The sequence below is a fragment of the Falco biarmicus genome, chromosome 7, assembly GCF_023638135.1.
Source record: "Falco biarmicus isolate bFalBia1 chromosome 7, bFalBia1.pri, whole genome shotgun sequence".
In the NCBI taxonomy this organism is placed as follows: domain Eukaryota; kingdom Metazoa; phylum Chordata; class Aves; order Falconiformes; family Falconidae; genus Falco; species Falco biarmicus.
In genome coordinates, this window is record NC_079294.1 from 18,105,027 (window position 1) to 18,125,783 (window position 20,757).

Consider the following 20,757-nt stretch of genomic DNA (forward strand, 5'->3'; position numbering starts at 1 on the left):
CTATACAAATCTTGAAGAAAGGTGGGGTTGGAAGTGTAGGAGTTACTGGTGACGTAGAGATGAAATGACAAAGAAAACCCCTCCAAAACAAACGGAAGTCTTAGTTTTTCTCCCCCACCCCCACATCCCGTCTTTCTCTCCATCTTATCCAATGAAGTAAGCTTCTTTTTTGTGGGGGCAATTACAAAAAAGTTAAAGGTTATCTTACTTGTAAAACTTAGGGGAGAAATACCAACCTTAATTACATCATGAGGAACACATGAGCTTGTTTCCTTGAGTCTGGAAATGGAACTGTGACAGAGACCTCCTATCACTGCCATTAATGTATTGAAATTCTGCAGCTGGTGGAGCTTCTGTGTTGGCATACAAAAAAAAAAAAATCAGTATTTATTATTTAAAGGTTCAAATTCTGTATTTCCTCTAAAGTCTTAGAGGTTTTGTGCCACTATCCACTGGACTTCATTAATTTTGGTAATGAATTGTGATTTTACTGGGTGTAACACGTACTTATTCTGCTGTTATTATATCAGATAACAATTCTGCAGATTCAGTAAATCTTCAAAGGACTTCCTCAGTCCTTCTCCCCCTTCCTACAGTCTGCCACAACTAGGAAATGCTGCCTATTATGTTGGTTACGACTGCAGTTGAATTAGCATGCAAAGAATACCAACAGGACCATAGCTCTGCTTCTATCCAGTAAGGTCTATCTGGTAGAAATGCTTTTAATTAGAGCCAAAGGCAGGACAGTGGTTCAAGCTTTGGAAAGGTATGAGGTCACAGCTTGGAATCTCACCAGCTGCTTCAAAAGCAAGTCTAGTTTTTCAGTGAAAACAGTTTCTTCAGAACGGATAGGAGAAAGTCATGGTGCCATGACACAGTAGTATCTAAATACTTGGTATGAAGCCAGAGCATACACAAATATGCATGCTGTATGTACGAACCAGGAGGCCAGTGCCACCACTCCCAGCTGACCCTACAGTAGTAGCGTGGGAATAGCAATTAAGGGGCTCTATCAGAGAAAGACAAAATAAACAGAACACATGTCAAAATTTAACTGACCTGTGCAACATGAATAAACTTGATGAACACTTCAGCCCGAAGCTGTGGCGTTGGTCTGCTGAGAACCATTAGCTGCACCCACTGAGAGATACCATTGCAAAGAGCAATTGATCGTTCCATTGTTGGATTCTCCTTCACACAACTATTCACAATGTAGTTCTGATAATCTGAGAACTTTAAAAAAAGTTAATTGTAAATGAAAACTCATCTACAGTTTTATATACCTCGTGATCTGTGTGCAGATACAGCTCTGCTGTTTAAATGAAATATACAAGATATATTTTACACCTTAAATATCTGTAAGACTGAAATCTCTCCTTTGTCAAAGCAGAAGGCTTTAACTAATTGGATCAACTGAAAGTATCTTTTTACTTTAATTTGTATCACATCATTTGCATCATGTGTATCTCAGTAGCCTTGGCTCTTATAAACCCTAGGACAAGTAGAACTGGGGCTTTCCTCCCAGCCTCAGTGGCTCCATCGATTCATTGAATGTAGGCTTCTACAGGGAAGGTTAAATGGAATTTAAAGTAACTAAGTAATCTACTAACTAAGTGATAGTTTAAGGAAGTATAAGGAATTTCAGTGTTCGGATTACATAGTTAGGGCACACTTCTGAATTATACTATGCTAATACAGAAAGCAAGTTCAATAAAATTAATATACCTGAGGCAAGACCTTCAAGAACGAGGGCTACAGATTCCTTAATATTTTTAATACAGCTTGTGAGATTCTCTTATTTAACCAAAGCAATCTAAAATTGTTCAGTTGACACCTGTACATGATAATGGGAAGAATGGCTTAAAAAAATCTGTTTAAGATCAAAAAGAAGTAATCATTTGTTTTTGTTGATGCAATGTTTATCCATTCTTCTGATTTATCCATTAACAAGAACACACAATAATTTGAATCATCAGAAAATGTGACATGGGATTTATACACCCATTTTTACTATGACCATCTATGAGCATCTTACCAAAAACATTCACTGCTCTATTAGACACCTAATCCTTTCTTAAGGCCACAGGAATATGCTGAATGGCATTGAAACTTAAGAAAAAGTTATAAATTGTGAGCTGCTGTTTGTTTCTTGCTCTCCCTCTCTAATTTTCTCTCCACTTTTCAACCTTTTCCAATCCACGTAGTAACTACTGAAACTTTAAAAACAAGACATGACAGCAGACATCTCTGGATTTGTCCTCTTATTAAATAAAAAATGGAAGAAACATAAACATTAATAAGTAAAGCTGCCTCTGAGTTTACATAGTACTCACAATTACTCTTTGAATTTTGAACCCCAGCCAGATTTGGCAGGATCTTGACATTTAAGCAACTAGTCTAATACAAAGAGATAAGTTTTCAATTCTATATTTTGTTCTCAGCAGCTCTCTTCTTCAGATTTTTTTTTTAAATGCTGAACAAATTTATATCTAACATACTACTGAAATTTTCAAAATAATTTTGGTAGAAGAATTTATTAACGAGGTTAGCTGTAACAGGATTGTTAGTTGCAGATAAGGTAAAGAAATCCAGGTACTTCAATAATGCAACAGTCTGATATTGCAATGACTAACATGAGCCTCAACAGAAAAGCAGAATCCAGATTCTTACAAAACAGTGTAGCCTCCATGTTTTTTATAACCATAAATTAAAATGGTTTCCAAACACCAGCATACCTGCAGTCATTACCCTGTGAACACCACTCTGCACTTCTCTTTGCTGTAAGATACATGGTATCTTGTGGAAGATTTTGCTAGTGCTCTATGTGTTCAGGGGATCAACTGTTCCTTTCTGACTTTCAAATGACTGAACCTATGAATAGTTATTCTAGTGACTAATAACACTGCAGGTCATTTGCAGCCTTCTCCCAGTATATTTTAACATGTTAGAATAACAAAAGGAATCTGTGGCTTAGCATATCATGAACGCATTCTGCAAAGAGTTAACGAATATAGCTATTTATTAACATTATTTTCTGGCCTGAGTTCTCAGTAAACTCAATTTATCCCAAAACATATGCAGGGGACCCTGCATAAAAAAATGTATACAAGTATGTAACTGTTGGAATTCTATGACACATCTGATACTGTGACTGCAATCATCCTTGTTATGTTCATTAGTCATTAATTACTTTATGTCTGCACAGAGCTTGAAAATGTTAACTTATATAAGCTTTGCATGTTATTACTGCCTACAGACAGCAATCTGTGCATGACTTTGGTTCTATGGCTTTTTGAATTTAACCCAAAACACGAAGAGTCATGTATCGTCAGCTCAAGATAAACTACACTAACACATGACTCTGAAACCTTCCACAATCTATTGAGAGCCTCTTTCCTTACAAGACTTCATCTGCAAATTGTAGTGTTTCAAAAAAACCCACTAAAATACCAAAACAAACAAAAAACCCTAAAAAAACCCACTTTGCTTTCACTGTTATCATCACACTGACTTCGCAACCATCTTAGATTTTAGCCTCTAATATTCGCTTTTCTTTTCCGTGTGTGAACTGCATCAGGTTTGAATAAAAGTAATGTTGTAGCACATAAGGATGCAAGTGAAGCCAAGGTGCACAGGGAAGTTAGCATCTTATTGGTTACCAACATAGCTAAGAAAACAAATCAAATGAAAGAAAACATAAATGAGAGAAATCCTTAAGAGCTGTTTGTGTACTTGAAAGCTTGCCTGTTAACATATTTTAAACCCTTTTTACATTAAAAAAGGCATTTTCTCAAGTGCTTTCCCACCCCTAGTCTTTGTTATGCACACTCAAAAATGGCAAGCGGAGTCCAGTGGACATCTTCTACACAGACAGTCCATTAGTCACTGCATAAGAATGTTGCAGTTTCCTACAATCACAGGAGGTTAGCACTCTAAGAGAATATTCCAAGTATCCTTCATCCCATTTCAGCCTGATTACTGATTTCAAAGACAGCTGTTTGTTCCTGTGCCCAATGACACCATTTGTTCTAACAAAAAGATTACTTGGAAGAAGATCAAATGGTTTACTCCTCTTCCTTCCAACTGACCTTTCCCCAACTCTGTTCTACAGTTGCTTAAAAGGTTCACTCTCCCTCAAATGACTGCAGGAAAAGGGTAATGTATTCAGAATTTTTAAGTACCACTGGCCACCTTCAACACTAATAAAACAAAGTGTCTGGACACAGACTCAGCTTGGCCAATGGCTTCCATTGCAAGGTTGATCTTTTAATAATATCCTTCTCCCATCTTTTCTACATCCTTTCCATCTTTGTTTAAGATAAATAAATAAATAAATGTCACTTACTGATATTCTTCTGAAAGACTTAAATTCAAGGTATGTAAGGTGGTCTGACAGCTCCTCTGGCTCAAGATGATCAAAAAGAAGCGAGACTTTCCGTTTCTTACTGGTGTTGACCTTCACACGCTGTGTCAGCTTTCTAGACCAATCCCTAGAATTTCTTTTTGACAAATTTTAGAAGAGAGTTACCTTGAGTTATCTTCCAAAAAGCAAACTTTTCCTCTGTCCCTAATACAAAAGTAACAGTTTTCATGCCTTACTGCAATAGAAAGTGAATTATTCTAATTTCTAAACAAGCTCCTTTCATGCATTAGGGATTATAAAACAAAAACATTACTTTTAATCTTTATTATATTGATGTAGCACATAAGTACAATACAGCTATATTACTAAACAGCATGAGATTATATATCACACTTCCAGAATCACTGTTAACTTTGTCTTCATTGAACACACCCAGTGCTCCTCCATTTAATAATTCTTACAGATTTCCTTGACCAGCCTCTGAGTATGAACAGTCCCCCTATGCTATTTGCCCATGGAGTAATGAAATTTAATTCTGGATGTGAAAAACTAAATACCCTCTTTCATAATCAGATATAAAATGTACGCAAAATTCTGCTCTGCTTTTACCTGTACATTTCCAACCAAAGTACGATTTGACACTATTACAGAGTTCCACAGAACTATCATACTCTCATAGAACAAGGAAGGTTCTCTTCCCAAAAAAGAACTATGTGATGTACAGCTGTAGGATTTATTCTTGACAGGACAAGTAATTTTATAACTAAAATCACATAAAATAGTATCAAGAGTTTGACAACGTAATAAACTGTATCTTCTCACTTAACTTAGGTGTTAAAAATACAAACACACTTTTTGTACCTCATCTGTTACCCAGTCAAAATGTATTCTCCTTTCTCATTGACTTCAAGTGATCTTTCAAAATCATTAGACCTTTACAGATTTTCCAAGTTCCCTGGATGGAGTAAGTTATCTAGCATAGAAAATCAGCACAAAGCCTACACAGCAGTTAATTTCAACCTAAGCCATTCTTGAAAGGCATTCTGTTCCTCTACATAATTTTAATCTATAACGATGTATAAACTCTTCTAAGGATAGGTAACATGACTTATTAAAGCTAACACACTATAGGACCATTATCCTGCTACACTGGAGAGACATTATATTTGAATAAAGGAAATTCAGAGCACAGGTTTGTTTTCCGAGACTTTGGCACTCACATTTGAGTTGTGTCGATCAGACGACAGTGTAACTCCTCACCATTAGCTTTAACCAGTTCCTGAAATTCCTCCATAGTTGTGGACAGTTTAGAGTCCATTTTGAACATAACCCAGAACTCTGTAATCCAATACCTATTGCACATTGAAAATACAGAAACACAAAAAATAAAGGTTTTGCTCTAACATCAGCAAGGTTGAAATTTATGCTCCTTTTTATGAGTTGTATTTCCTCTTGACCAGCTTCAGGGAATAAATCTTGCTTTTAGATGCTTTTGCTAGGCTACCTTGATTTTATCAGCAATCAGAATTTCAAGATTAAAAACAAATTAGGAACTACCTGGCTTAATGCCATATAGAACTATACTACATATATGTCTGCAATAAATTCAATATTAAAATATTTAGTTTCACATTAAGTCTGGAAAAAAATGCATGCTGGTTTTCTCTTCATGAGCTTCCAGATAATTTTATATATTCCTTTAAAACTTGAACTTATTTGGTCTGGACATAAAAAAGAAACCAACAAAAAACCCCACAAACAATGCACTGTGCTAGTCAGAATTTTATCTATAAACTGAAAAAAGATTACTAATTAAATATATTTAATAGTTTACAGTGATTCAGTCTCACATGCACAAAATATTTTCAGAAGAGTGTATTTCGCCACACATTTTGTATTTTAATTCCTCTACGTGACTTGTCACCCACTGTGGTGGGTTGACCCTGGCCAACAACTGAGTACCCACCCAGGTGCTTGCTCACTCCTCCCCCCTGCAGTGGGATGGGGGAGCAAATAGGAACGGCAAAAGTGGTAAAAATACATGGGCCAAGATAAAGACAGTTTAATAACTGAATGAAAGAAAAAAGCCAATCAAACAAGTGATACAAAGGCAATCACCATCTCTCGCAAGATGCTCAGCCAGTATCCAAGCAACAGCTGCTTTGGAATGACGAGCCCCCAAGTTTTTATTGCTAAGCATGATGCTGTATGGCATGGAACACCCCTTGGGTCAATTCAGGTCAGCTGTCCTGCCTGTGTCCCTTCCCAACCGCAAGCTCACCCCCAGCCTACAAGCTGGGGGTGGGGGGGGGTGGGGCAGTGTAATCACTTTTCATCAACAGCTAAAACATTAATGTGTTTTACTCACAGATGCAAAGCGCAGCATCACAGGGGCTGCCCTGAAGAAAGTTAACTCCTCCTCAGCCAGACCCAGTACACCCATGCATGTAAAAGTCTGTGCTTGTTGGAAAAACGGAAATGCACATTCTCTTGGATGCATGTATATATGAATTTGCCAAGAAGCAAAATGTTCCCAGACCACATATAATACCAAAGCATTCTGACCTAACCAATAATTTGCTTCGAGATAATAAAATCATCATTTAAAATAAATTTTACTTTCCTAACTGTTACTACTTACATCCCACTTTGTGTAAAAAAGAGATATTATATGCTAATCTATTACCAGAGTTGCATCTTTATTCCCCCTCTTCTGTTTTCTCTAAAGTGAGATATCAAACTTTACTAACCTTAATTAAAAAAAAAAAAAAAAAAAGCGCGCAATCCAGGATCATTGCAAGTGACTAAGTAGAATTACTAAGAATTACCTACCAAATACAACAGTTTTGCTTAATATTAGCTGCACCATCCCACTTCATTTTCTTAACAGACCAATATAATAAGAGACACAATGCTATCAATTCCTGAGCACTGTCAATTTTCACTGATGTTTAAGATACAGATTCATACAGACTGCTGTCCAAAATTGTGACGTGCGCTGACTTCAACGGATCTGTACAAAGCCGTTGGGCCTTTTTTTGTGTAAAGCTGCTAAAGTGAACTTAGAAAAGCTGAAACAGTATAGCTGTTTCTCTTTTTAATGTCAGCTTAAGATGTAAAAGTGTTCTTATGTATGATACATGGATAGCTGCAGACTAATAGCTACCAAGAATATTCTTACCTCACAAAATAGCATATCTTTACACACAGCATTGAAGACTTATTTTCTAAAGCATTAAGATAGGTAGAAAACTGTTAAGGAAAACCACATCCATTCACATGATATGTAACATAACATGCTTGACACTTCCGTACCTGTAAGCAACAGGAATCATTCTAGTGATGGCATATAAGACAAGACCAGGGTTTTACACAAGTGTATACAAAGTATATCCCAAGATCGTTAGCAAAAGTTTATTGTAAATATGACTACTATGAGTAATACTGATGTGGCCGCCTAAGTGCTGAGTAGTGTTGAGTAGCAAAATGATTCTGCTTTCTGCATGTGTTTCTTTGCAACATACCTCACAGTTTCTAATAAAACTCATGCACTTGCACATCTCACTAAAATTTGAAACAGTAATAGCAAATTTATCAACTACTACTTCTATGAAAAACTCCCATTCAGTTAATTATGATTCACTGGAGTTTTTTTAAAAAAGATGCTATTTTCTTTTAAACATAACTAGTGGCATACAAGGGTAGAAAAAAAATGTGAAATGCCTCTCCTTGCTAACCTCACCTTTCTAACTACACAACAGTTTTCACTTGACTTGCTGTGACAACTGAAAAGAAACACACATATTTTTAGTCTCTTAGCTCTATAAAACATGTTTTGATATTGTAGCCATTGTCTTTTAAAGACATGTAAAATCAATTTGGGAAACGTATTATGCATATCTTGATTCTTCTGCTGTAGATTACGTACGTATTATCAGTACTAAAAAATATAACTTAATGAAAAACCTTGTGGATCCTCCTACAATCTGACTGAAATTAACTGCAGCCTAAATCTACTGCAACTGACAGGACACACCATCCACAATTTAAGCACTCACATTACAGTCAGCCTAATTTAAGCACTTAGAACTAACGAGGTCTGAGTTAAGTTCCCAAATCCTTTGAAGGGTCCTGAACTGAATGTCTGAAGTTAGATGGCTTACAAATCATCCATAACCATCTAAAATCATTCACATAATTTAGGGCATGGAAACTAGTGAAACTGGGACATTTGCAAGGATTTTGAAAATACAAGAGCCCAGACTACCTGAAACATTCAAAACTATCTTCACCTTTCAGTGTCTTTACAGGGAGCTATACACAGACTCAAAAACCAACCTTGCAAAATATGCAAATTTGATAAAAGTTTGAATCACTTCTCTGACTGTAGAAAACACTACTTCTCAGAAACACGCAATTACTTTCTTCCATTTTCGAACAGCATATAAGCCAAAGTTAAACGCAACGCTACAGCATAGTTGTAGCTTAGCACGCTTGGCTAACACTTGTGGTTAGATAAGGAGCAGGACAGTCAAAATACAACACTAGAGTAAAGCTCTGTTGTAAATGATGCTGCTTTTAAAAGCCAGTAAGATACAGAGTTTGGGAGAAGAAAGGAAAGGATTATCTAAATTAAATTTCACCAAAATTGGCTGGACATTCTTAGCATGTCAGGTCTGCTTCCTGTACTGCTCTCATCTAATTAGGAGTAAACATTCCATAAAGCTAAGAACTCAGGTAACATATTCCACAATCGAAAATTCCTAAGAAAGGCTGATATTGCCAATATGACCTAGTAGCTTTGTAGTGAAAAATCTAATGAGCCGGAAACACACATGTATGAGTCCAGGCAGTCACCTCGAAACAGGAACAAATAGGAAGGAAAAGCTTATGATTTATTTCAGTGCATTGGAATGTTGAGTATGTGAGTTAGAAATCATATCTGCTGAAAATTTCCTTTCTAGATGATACAATCAGAATATTTTCAAAAATTGCACTTTTGTTCTTTGCTCTGCTGCTTGTACGGAGGACAGAAAGAAAGAAATCTGAAATGTAGGCCCAGGTTCCCAGTACCTAACTGAGGAAATACATTTATCTAACACCTGCTAGATATTCCCTCCACAGCCAATGGAGGGTCATTTAATCTTACGTTAAATTGGAGTTTCATCACTTTCTCTGTGGATGATAAGCTAAACCAAAAAAACAAAAAACCTCAACCCTAAACCAAACAAAACCGCACGATACAACCAAAAACTGTATAGAACAAGTATATTGTTTAATCAGTGGAACAGTAATACACCCATAGATTAAATATTCTCTACTTACCCATTTCAAAGTTGTAAAGCTATCTAATATTACCTTAACAGCAGCTGAATATTACAAAGGATATAGATCAATGAGTTTCTGGAGCATGTCTGCAGAAGAGATGATAAGTTGATGCATGGCCAGAATTATCTTTAGCAGCTGGTTGTTCTGACATGCATTTCCTTCTAAATCTGAAAAAAAGGAGTACTCGTATTGAAATCTTGGTATACCTTGGTAAACAACTTGCAAGAGGCTTTTTCAGAATACTAATCAGGCCTGCTCACTTACGCTATTTCAAAGACAGCAGTAACTTACTAACTTAGGAGCGCATCATTTTTCTTATGAGAGCTATATAAGAACTGTATTTTACTACCAGGATTTTGAAGACTCTTACCCACCCCACCTCCCAAAACAAAACCCACAAAAAGGCAAGCAAAACAGTAGCTGTCTCAAAAGTATTCAAAATATGCAGGCAATTATACATGATACAGCAATGCACTTAAATGCTTAGCTTTAGGCAGATAAGCATAACCTTTGAAACAAATTAACGAATTGCAGAGAAAAAGAATTCAGTTACTGACCCATAGAGTCAGTCAGTGGCATGACTGAACTTATCAAACAGAATGGCAATATTCTTAAGTGTTCGAGAGGCTTTTTGTACTGCTGACACGCATAACACCAAAGTACATGCACAGATTAGGATCTACACCTAGATGTGCATGGAAGGAGCTACAATGTCTGCAGAAGTCCTGAGATTAATCTGTGCAGACTCCCAGTGGCGGACCTAAATGTCCTAACACATTTTCTTGAACTACGCATTACAAGGATTTCACTTGAAGACTGTTCTTAGACTACATCTATCTTCTGGGTCTTGTGAGGTTTTTTTCCATATTCAGAAAAGATCAAGGACATCAAATGTAGCAGAACGTTTCAAAGTTTCCATTTCTGTAACACAGTAGTGAAAGTGTGTCTAAGTATTAACAGATTATGTTTTTCTACAGCATGCTGCGAGAACCTAAGTAGCTTGAATTGGAATTAGACACCCTTTCAAACACAAAAGAAAATTCACCTTTTTGAATAATTTTAAATACACTGTCCTCTCTGAGGATAAATATAGTTATCACTTAAAATAGTAGTAACTAGAACAATATACAGAAGCAATGTGCAATAAGGAAAAAATGGAAGAGGTAGGTGAAACAGCAGGTTTGCAGCGTATGAAATGGCATCTATTACTAGAGGGAAAAAAAAACCCCATTTTTAAATTGCACAAAGCCAAAAACGTACATTAAACTTAGATGACTTACAAAACAAGATAATTGATGTTAGCCATTGAGCAAAAGTTTCCATGCTTTTCTACAGCAAGGTACCAAATGTGAAGAAAGAAACCCAGAGCCTAGGTGGTTCCTTTTGAACAATACATTGGATCTTTGGTAGAATGAGTAAAACTTGATTTCCTCTAGATCTATCTTCTGTATTCTTCACCCCCATGATAGTCCTATTCATGCCCTTAATTACTATACTCTCCCCTGAAAGTCTTTTCTTTCTCTTCCCAACAACAATGCCACAACTCCTTACTGACGCTTAAAGCGATCAGCTACGCAAAGCAATACATGCTGTGGCTGAATGCAGGCTGACTGGCCAGACAGCAGATCAAACCAAACCAATGCTGGGCTCACACAGCTGCCCCTACACCAATGTGAGCACTGATCTGGACGTCACTCTTCTACACAAGCAATTCTTTGAGATTCCTATCTTTCCATCGAATTTAGTTTAAGCTGACAGCCTGCAGAGTAGATGTCATTTAGTAGGAAGGTGACTCAGAATGGCCTAGATCTGTAGTTTACAAGTGAAGCTATTGTTTCAGCTGACTGTTTGAAGCCCTGAAAGCAGAGTATGTGCAGGGTATCATATATCTGGTGTGGGTAACTTCATTCTTCTAGCAAAAGCACAGTCAGTTTGGAGGAAACTCAATACAATAAATAGTATTGAAATATCCTACTACAGCCAGCCTCTCAGGCAAGGCAAGCAGAGAAGTCCTGATCAGTAAATTCTGCCAGACCTATCTGAACATGCAGCAAGCCACTCAGCACTGTCAAACCCAGAATAAGAACTTTCTGCATCTGGCAATCTTCAACACGGAACATGAGGGACCATTTTCCGTACCTACAATTTAAGTTTAACTACAGAAGGTAAGTAGTAATTCTACCTACAGCAATATGGGCAGGGGGAAAGTCTGCCCATTCTACAGCCCCATAAATGGGAGCAGTATAGACCCCATGTAACTAAAAGTTCTTGATCTGCCTTTTGACTTACTACAGGTTCTCAGTTTTATAGCATGAATCAAAGTTTATGCATTCCTTGTTCATGTTCTCACATAATTTCATTCGTTACCTAAATAATCTTTCTGGGATGTAAACTGCCTAGGTATCACAGCAGGTGCACTGAGGGCAAAACAGCAAAGCATCCAGCCAGAGAAGTGGGAAATTTGCAGAGAAAAGCTGGGCCAACAGGGATCAATACTTATTCGTGCCTTTAGTATTTGGCATTTTGTACTCTTCCGTGTCTTCAGGAAGAGTAAAACTGTTTTAGGCCTTGCATACAGACACCTGTATCAATTCTCATCCATTTTACAACACTTGGCTTTCTGCCAGAGCCTCCATCCAACAGCTCTTGTTTAACCAGAAAAGTTCAACATATGCTTAACTTGGAAGCCAAATGGTTACATGCACACATACTATTAAGTATATATAGCTGTAATTAAATCACCAGCTTTTCAGAAGTGCTCAGTATAGATATCTCCAGCTGTCAAAGACAGCAAATAACTCTCCTAGCAGTTTCTCCTCTGTACATTCCAAACTCCTCTGCGATGACACACCACAGGTACCATTTGGCACCAGGTTCCAGATTGAATACCTGTCCTCTAGAAAGTCTCTTTTCCATTTTACAAAGTTGTAGAGAAAAACAGTATGCTCTCCTTACTATTAGTGATTAGGTCAACACATTTATGGTATTTTTTTGCATAATAAAAGTGCATTTATGCTTCACAACATCCAGACCTCATTATCCCACAACAGAGACAGATAGACTTCATTACGATGACATGCAATTATTTTGCACGCATCAAAGTAGTACTCAGTTTTGTGCTATCCATTATCTTGCCCAACTAAAAGGCTCATATCCACAAAAAAAGCATTGTATTTGTGATAGCTTAAAGACCAAAATAAACCCTCTGCAGCAAAAACACCTTAAGGTCCCCAGTACACTTCAGCACTGCGCAGCAAGCCTGCATGGAATTGCAGCAGCACACAATTTTACAAACACATGCAGTATCAAACATTTAATGTCGTCTTCCTGCCCAGTTTTAAAATGAAGTACTTTTCAAGTGCATACACCATGATACAGCAAACGTTACTAAAAAGAAAAATACTGATTCTGACCCCTCGTCTATTTGTATTTCACAAATTTGCAATTCATAAAAAATCCATGGCGTTAAACAGGTAAAAAGGGGCCTTAGGTGAGAAGAGACTCCAGCTCAGGTTTGGTTTCAGAACTGTCATTGGGTCTTTCACATCTCTGACCACCAGGTCACATCTTTTCAGAAAGCTGACCTGCCAAACGTAGTCATGTATAAGGAAGTAACAAAAGTTATGGTAAACTATCTTTGTGCAAACGGCGGAGCCAGTAAGAGGGCTTTCCTGACAGTGTTGCAAGAGTGTCTCTGAATGCCTCTGCAGCATTCTCTTGAACCTCCAGCAGCTTGTTTTAAAACTTTGAGACTCATTTTCATTTCCGTTCATATACCTGTTTCTAACCACACACTCTGCTGAGCAAAAACCACTAAGTGAATACTAAATAAAGTGGAAAGGGTGTGTTTCAGTTAGTCAATTTAAAGCAAGCTGCAAAAAAATGCATAAGCCTTTGCTTTGTTTCACTGCAGCAAAATACAAATAACCCACAGGTTATGGTTACAAGCTTATCCTCCTGTATATGCTCTTATTGTACTAAGATGTTTTAATATATATTCTCTGAAACAAACAAGGAAGCAGGAGTTGAATATACTTTTCCAGTATTTAGAAATGCAGACATTTAGGGATAAATATTTTATTATCTAGATAGTTACACTAAAAACTACAATTACAAAAGTTCCATTGCATATGTGACCCTCAACACACAGGGGAAAGAACATCCTAACCTAGGCCCATCAGTCACTCTATTGCTCAATCCAATTTGTGGCACCCTGTAATTCGTAATGTAGAAACAACTGAAGTATCACTTGTTCCTAGAATAGTTGAAAGAATCAAACTACTCAAAAGCCAATAAGCAAGGCTTCAAGAGCAAACTGCCTGCTTTTCACCAGGTACTGATGGCCATGAAGCCTGTGGTAAATATACTTAGCAGAAAGAGTACATTCAATAGACAAGATTGTTGTACTGAGACTTTCCTACTCGGGTGCATTGGTAAGGCAACTGGAAGAATACCAAAGATGTCTTAACTGATCTGAATTTTGCAAGAATGAAAAGTTAGCTTTTCTAGGTCTAAAAGGCCTTTATTTTATAAGCATTGTTTTTATTTCATAAGCAGGTTCCAACTCTATCACCTAGTGCACAACTTGAAATGAATCAGAAGTGAATCACAGAGCACGGACATCACGTGATCAGTGACTAAGCTACTAAGAACATCTTGTAAACTCCCTGAAGTGTTCCAGTGGTTATCAAAAAGAAGCACAAAAAAACAATGCAATGCAAGGAAGCATCAGAAATTGGCAGGTGGTCTTACTAAGTACAAAGCTGAAACTTGTGGGTTGCTATACTGATAAGCTACATAGAATTCTTCAAGATTTCTACAAAGTTTCTTTCTGGTGGCTTAAAGAGGATGGTGTGGGGATGGTGTTATAAATCTCGGCAAAGATCACTAAAGCAGCATGGGATTTGAAAATCAGGGTAACTGATATTCTTGAGATCTCAAAGACTTTCATAAAACACAGATACATGTATGAAATATGGAGGTACATGTGGGAGTACACGGTAGGGTTTAGTGACTGAACAGAAACAGCCATAAGTCAATGTCTCTGCCCCACGTGCGAAGTGCAGTACTAACAATAACTGTAGAATGGCCAGAAGCAATCAAAATTGAATGAAATATTTCATGAGTATTTCACAGATACTTCCTGGAACATACTTTCACAAACAGGAAACACTCTGTTCCCCTTCAGCTTAAAACTTATGCAACACATAGTAGTCTTCCTACTATAGGCTTATTATTGCCGCATTGGAATTTGGTACCCTGTAACAGAGAGGTAGTCATTTAACTCTCTTCATTAAATTGATCACACTTGGTCAGAATCAGATTCATAAATTATGACACCTGCTCATCAGTTATGACACCATCATTGAGGGTCAGCAATCAAATTCAACTTAAACTAGGGCGTTCACTTACTGAGTTGGAAATAGCCTTTATTTTTTAATGACACCTGAAAGCTCAGTTGATGGCAGAAATCAGGGCTAGGAGCTAGTGGACTCTATTGCCTTGCCCCAGAGCAGAATCAGCTTTCTCAAAGCAGGTATGCTTCAGAGCCAGTATGCTTCACAGCCAGTTTAATTTGTTGTTAAAATTCTACAGTGATGAGGATTTCACAGCCTCTGTAGGTGACTTGTTCTAGTACTTGAGCATCTCTGTCATTACAGCGTTCTCCTTACTGTCTAATCAAAGACTTCAGGCAACTTGGACAGCTTAAGCCTGTTTTGCCTGGCCCCCAGCAGACAGAAAAAACATTCTCTTATCAATATGTTTCTAGATCTCTGGTCAACACTGAATCCTTTTCTGAACCCTTTGCAGCTTCCACATTTATGAAGCAAACCTGAATGTAGTACTCCAGAGGAGGTCTTAGCATCAGAGTTAGATTATTTTTAATACCCTGTACATAATACCTTTATATACATATGCATTTTTATACATGCAAGTGTACTTAAATAATATGTATATATACTTAAAAAAAGACACACACACACATGCATGCATATACTCATCTCCTTGAAGTTTCTGCAGTGCTACATCAAACCATTTGCCATTTTAAAATCCATCTTCACATTAAGATTCTTCTCTGTGGAAATGCTGTGTATCAAGGACTTTACCATACTGGTTTTACAACCTGTTACCCTAAGCGTAGAACTTTGTACGTTTCCTTAATGAGCATTTCTGTTTCAGATCATTACTTTAAGTGCTTAATATCTTTCAGAAGTAACACCATTCAACATCCTTACAAAGATGATGTACTAATTAGGTAAAAGAATGATTGTTTTAATTTAGCTGCAGCAGAAAGCAGGTGGAGTCTTGAGCTCTCCCCCTTACCTTTAATTCTAGACAGGATGGTGGTGTTCCCCCTCATGCAACAAGAATGTTTAGCAGACAGCACCAAAACACTTAGGGAATTGAGCTAAAGCTTTTCTTTCTGTCTTTTTTTTTTTTTTTTTTTAATTGGCTTATTGTCCATACATGCTTGCTTGCAACCATTGAGTCATACAGAAATTCATTTATACAAGTAATTGGTCTTAGGAGGAAAATCTCCAAAATTAAAATGAGAACAAATCAGTATTTTTCCAGAGAGGAAAGCATCATGCTATGTGATCAATCCTGCACCAACACAACTCTAAAGAAGCCAAGTAAATACAGAAGTTGGAAGAAACCCTATAAACTTGACGTTTCTTCAAGTCTACTTCTCCCTTCAAACTCTCTACAGGAGTAGGGGCAGGGGGGCACTGCTGCTTCTCCAAATACTCATTAACAATACAAATATATCCAAGACACAAGTGAGTCAAATATGCTTCCAAAAAGGATAATAAGACTGTTCTTTGTGAGGGTAAGGAACATTAGGGGTAAAAAACCTCAAGGGAAAGCCATTACCCTTTCTCAGAAACAGCTTTTGGAAAGCTACATCTTGCAAAAAGAGCTCTGGGTGGGTAATTCTTTGAAATGAAAACAAGATAAAAGCTCTTGTCAAGGGGAAATGGGATGATTTTGAGAAATTAAAATGTACTTTGAGAGAAACCAAATGAAATGTGGGTGGAAAGCATTCCATTAGCCTTGGAAATTCAGATCAAGTACACAGAACAAGTTAACATATACCCCATACATTATTCTACAGCATATTTAAAATACTGATTTTAGCAAATTTAGATGAGAACTTTTTAACCAAATAGTCTTTTTCTCTAAAGCCTGCAAAACATAATTTGTGCGTTCAAGACTTCTTTCAAAGGTCTAAACCATGATACCAGAGCCACATGCAGCTTCTGAGCTGCAGGCAGCTCTTGAATAATTCAGGTGTAATGCCTGACAACACAACTGTCCTGGCATAAGCACTGATGGTCAGGACAACGGAGACTCCCAGAACAAAATCAAGAACTTCTGAAGCCAGTATCATTATTTGACCACTGAACCCAGATGCATGCTTAGCACTTACCCATCCCACAACTGCAGTGTGCTATAATAAGCTTCTAACTGCATGATTGATCCTGGGGCAGCCAGTCGCCAGTCCATGGAAGCACAAAGGTTCAAATTTTAACAGACTAGCACAGACCAAGCTGCTTTCCTCCCAGGGACTTGAAGATGTTGCAGATCACTTAGATCCCAGTTCTGAGCCTTGATTTTCATTACTGATGCACACTCCAGCTCTACTCCTGCTCTAGTATATCTGACTGTTTCAGGTTTCCCTCCCTTATATACCTAAGCTTCCTAGTCTTTTCTCTAACTTGCAGGTATGTTTCTGGAACCAGTGTTTACAGACTCTCCGGAAAACTAGTTTCTAACCCAGCAGCTGGGGCATGCCTTCTCACACAGCCCCACCAGTGAGTAGGCTACAGGTGGACAAGAAGCTAGGAGGCGATACAGGCAGGGCAGCTGACTCCAACTGACCAAAGGGATATTCCATACCGCTCCATACTGGGCTCAGCAACTGGGTGGAAGTTTGCCAGGGCTGCCTTTGCTCAGGGACTGGATGGCCATCAGTTGACTTGTGATGGGTGATTAGAGTTTTTCACATCACATGTTTTTCTTGGTTTTGTTTGGGTTTTTTTGGTTGTTGGGTTTGTGGGTTTTTTTAAACTTATTAAACTGTCTTCAACTCAACTCACATATTTTCTCACTTTTACCCTTCCAGTTCTCTCCCCCATTCCACTGAGGGGGCGGGTGGAGGGGTGTGTGTAAACAAGCAGCTGTGTGATGGCTGATGGCTGGGGGTTAAACCACAACAGATCACCCTTAAACTGAAACATCTCTTGTTCACCATGGACCAAAAGAACCAGTTAAAAAAAAAAAAACAACCCGCAGCTTCACTCTAAATTTAAAACATACCTAATCCCAGGTAGCACTATCAAATACCTGCATACAGAAGAAACTGCCCAATTGCTGATTCAAGCTAGGGGCAGTATGGCAAATTTTCATCTGAGAAACATTTTTACATGTGTTTAAATGTAAGCTTTGTTGGCCCCACTGTATCACTTGGTCTAGCACTGAACAAGAGTATTATGCCTCCTAAGTATTGCTGCAGGGCATTTCTTAACATCACTAACAAAGGTATCTGATCATTTTCTATGATATTCAACCTAAACAAGTACTCTTTTTTTTTTTTAAAGTATACTTTTAAAAGAGTAACACTACATAGTGGAGATTGTCTTCTTTCCTCCAGGAGAACCAGTTATGTTTAACGTCAATCTCACTCATACCCAATGTGAGTATTCTTTTAAAAAAATGTAAAGGTTAAAAAAGAAGCTTTTGACATCTCACACTGGTTCTCTGTCAGAGAGGTTCCATATTTTGTATTTTGAAAGAAGAATATTATGGCATACCTCTAAATGATCTTTCATCACAACATAGGTGGCACAAGGCACTGAATTTTGTTTAACATGACCTCTATATACATTTGAGTATTAAAACTGCAGTGTCCCTAAAGTCATCTCCAATGCAAGTGTAATCTTAATATGTCCCAACTGTAGCTCTCTCTTATCTTTGCCTTTTGCCAGTTGCATTTGCACCTTCTTACCTCGGTAATATGGGGAAAAAAAGTGGTATCATGTTTAAAAAGATATTTGAGCTTTTAATCTCCAGACTGTCCTGCATAAAAGAAAGATGTACTGAACTATGTAACAGCCTAAGGGAAGCCCTTTCTTTTTCAGACTTTTAAAAAAGCAATGCAAAAGTACGTCTTCACACTTGGTGATAATGCAGCAAAACACTGAAAGACTTCACACTAAAGCACACACAAACCAAACCAAATAACAAAGTAAAATGCGGAAGCCTGAAGAACAAGTGACTGACTGCTTGCTTTAACTTCATACACAGATTGAGGAGAAGAAAGAATTAAAGTCATACTACATTCTCAGAAGAATGAATTATTTTCTATTGCTGTGTAAGTTTTTTTGCATTGCTAAACAATAGTTTGGGGTTTTTTTTTTCTGAAGTCATATTTAGAGGCATGAAGGTAGAATTTTCTGTCATATCCCTTTAGTAACTATAAGTAAATGGGAGATTGCTTTATAAAGCAAGAAGCCTGAGTTCTGTTCTTTTTAAAAAAAAAAAACAAAAACAAAACTTGTTTCTTGACTTTGGAAAATTATATTGAAAAGACTGGAGTCAAATTAGCTAAATAGAACTTTTAGTGTATATATATATAAAGATATCTAAAGTTTCTTTTCTTTGGGAAAACTTTTTCCACAGACATCAAGTTACAAAAGAAATCTATTTTCGTTTTGGCACAATCACAATTAACTTTAATAGTTAGCTGAACAGCACTTAGTATTCTCCAGAGCAGTAACTACTCTTCTGTTCCCACAATGTCATGCATTCTACAGAGCGGTAATGACTCTTCTGTTCCCACAATGTCATTAATTAATCATTAACATAGTTTCTGTTGCCAAGCAATACTAAAGTTTCTGCACTGTATTTGACCAAGTTGTACCCAGATTACTTAACACACAATGATCAACAACATTTTAACACAGAACAATACCATGAACAAATTTTTAACTACTTTGGGGGGACTGGAGACCTCAACATTCAGCCTAGGCTTCAGTGGTGCGGGGTGGAACCCTGCAAGTTTGTGGAGCATGAGATTAAAACAAATGACTGCTCAGGCAAACCTAACAGAAAAACGTAAATGACCAAAGCTGCCTTCTGTGCGTATGCATACGCCTTGAAAACTGTAACTGCTTTTGAGTCAGTATTCTATGTTAGAATTTGGTATATGGTAAATGGTAAAAGGACAGAGATAAACTCGAAACTTGAACTGTGGTTCTTTTACTAGTTATTGTATGCTTTAACTAGACTGGAAGAATGTACTTTTGTTAAGAGTAGAGTGGGTTTTTCTTGATAACTGAAAAGTGAAAAACTGGATAAAACTTCCAAATTTTCTGTACTTTGGAGAAGATGGCTATGGTTCTCCTAATGACTGAACTCTAATTTGCCTGTTTCATTGCTTGTAAACTGGATGCAATACTTCCCCAGCTCTCAAAGAATTCCTAAGACTCAATATATTTTTGCATGATGTTTATACAAAAGCAAAATATACAAGTATTATCAATTCACAGAACTGTACAGTTCTGCTAATGCAGTTATTCTTTGTTCTACAAAATGTTAACTACAATTAACTTGTACAGTTTTAGGCAGCTAGCACCTAAGAGGCAACCAGCACCTTTGCCAGATTTCTGATTTCTATCAAAACAATTCCACGGCATCTTTCATTCAGATCAGTCTGGAAGTGGTTTCCAGAATTTCTAGTGTTTGTTTGATCTGAGGTTTGTTTGATCCCACTTGATCATACATTGGTGCAACAAGCTAGTTTACCACTGATCAGACACTGCAGAGCAATTTACATCAGAACCTACTCTTAGGCCTAGCTGTCTATGAGTATTATGACCATTAGAAGCTGCAAATTACACTAGGTTCACATAATTCTATTAAGAATATTGCTAATCCTTAAGATTATGATTTTAAACTTCTTTGGAAAATAGTAGCCATGGTTTAAATCTTTTTAATTTTTCATACTGAAGATCGACATAGCAGTAAAAACAACTAACTCCACTGCAAACAATTTACCAAAG

At 37.3% G+C, this 20,757-nt stretch overlaps 1 protein-coding gene across 2 annotated transcripts in view; it reads right to left on the reverse strand.

Annotated features, from left to right (window-relative positions):
- The window catches only part of RASGRP1 (RAS guanyl releasing protein 1), a 42,595-nt gene that overhangs the window by 14,217 nt on the left and 7,621 nt on the right, over positions 1-20,757 (reverse strand). For both annotated transcript variants that reach the window (XM_056344961.1, XM_056344962.1), the window contains exons 3-8: positions 9,753-9,858; positions 7,545-7,607; positions 5,584-5,715; positions 4,346-4,499; positions 1,060-1,233; positions 237-353 (exon numbers count right to left, since the gene is read on the reverse strand). In XM_056344961.1, the coding sequence (XP_056200936.1) occupies positions 237-353; positions 1,060-1,233; positions 4,346-4,499; positions 5,584-5,715; positions 7,545-7,607; positions 9,753-9,858 (746 nt within the window). The remainder of the gene's footprint in view (positions 1-236; positions 354-1,059; positions 1,234-4,345; positions 4,500-5,583; positions 5,716-7,544; positions 7,608-9,752; positions 9,859-20,757) is intronic.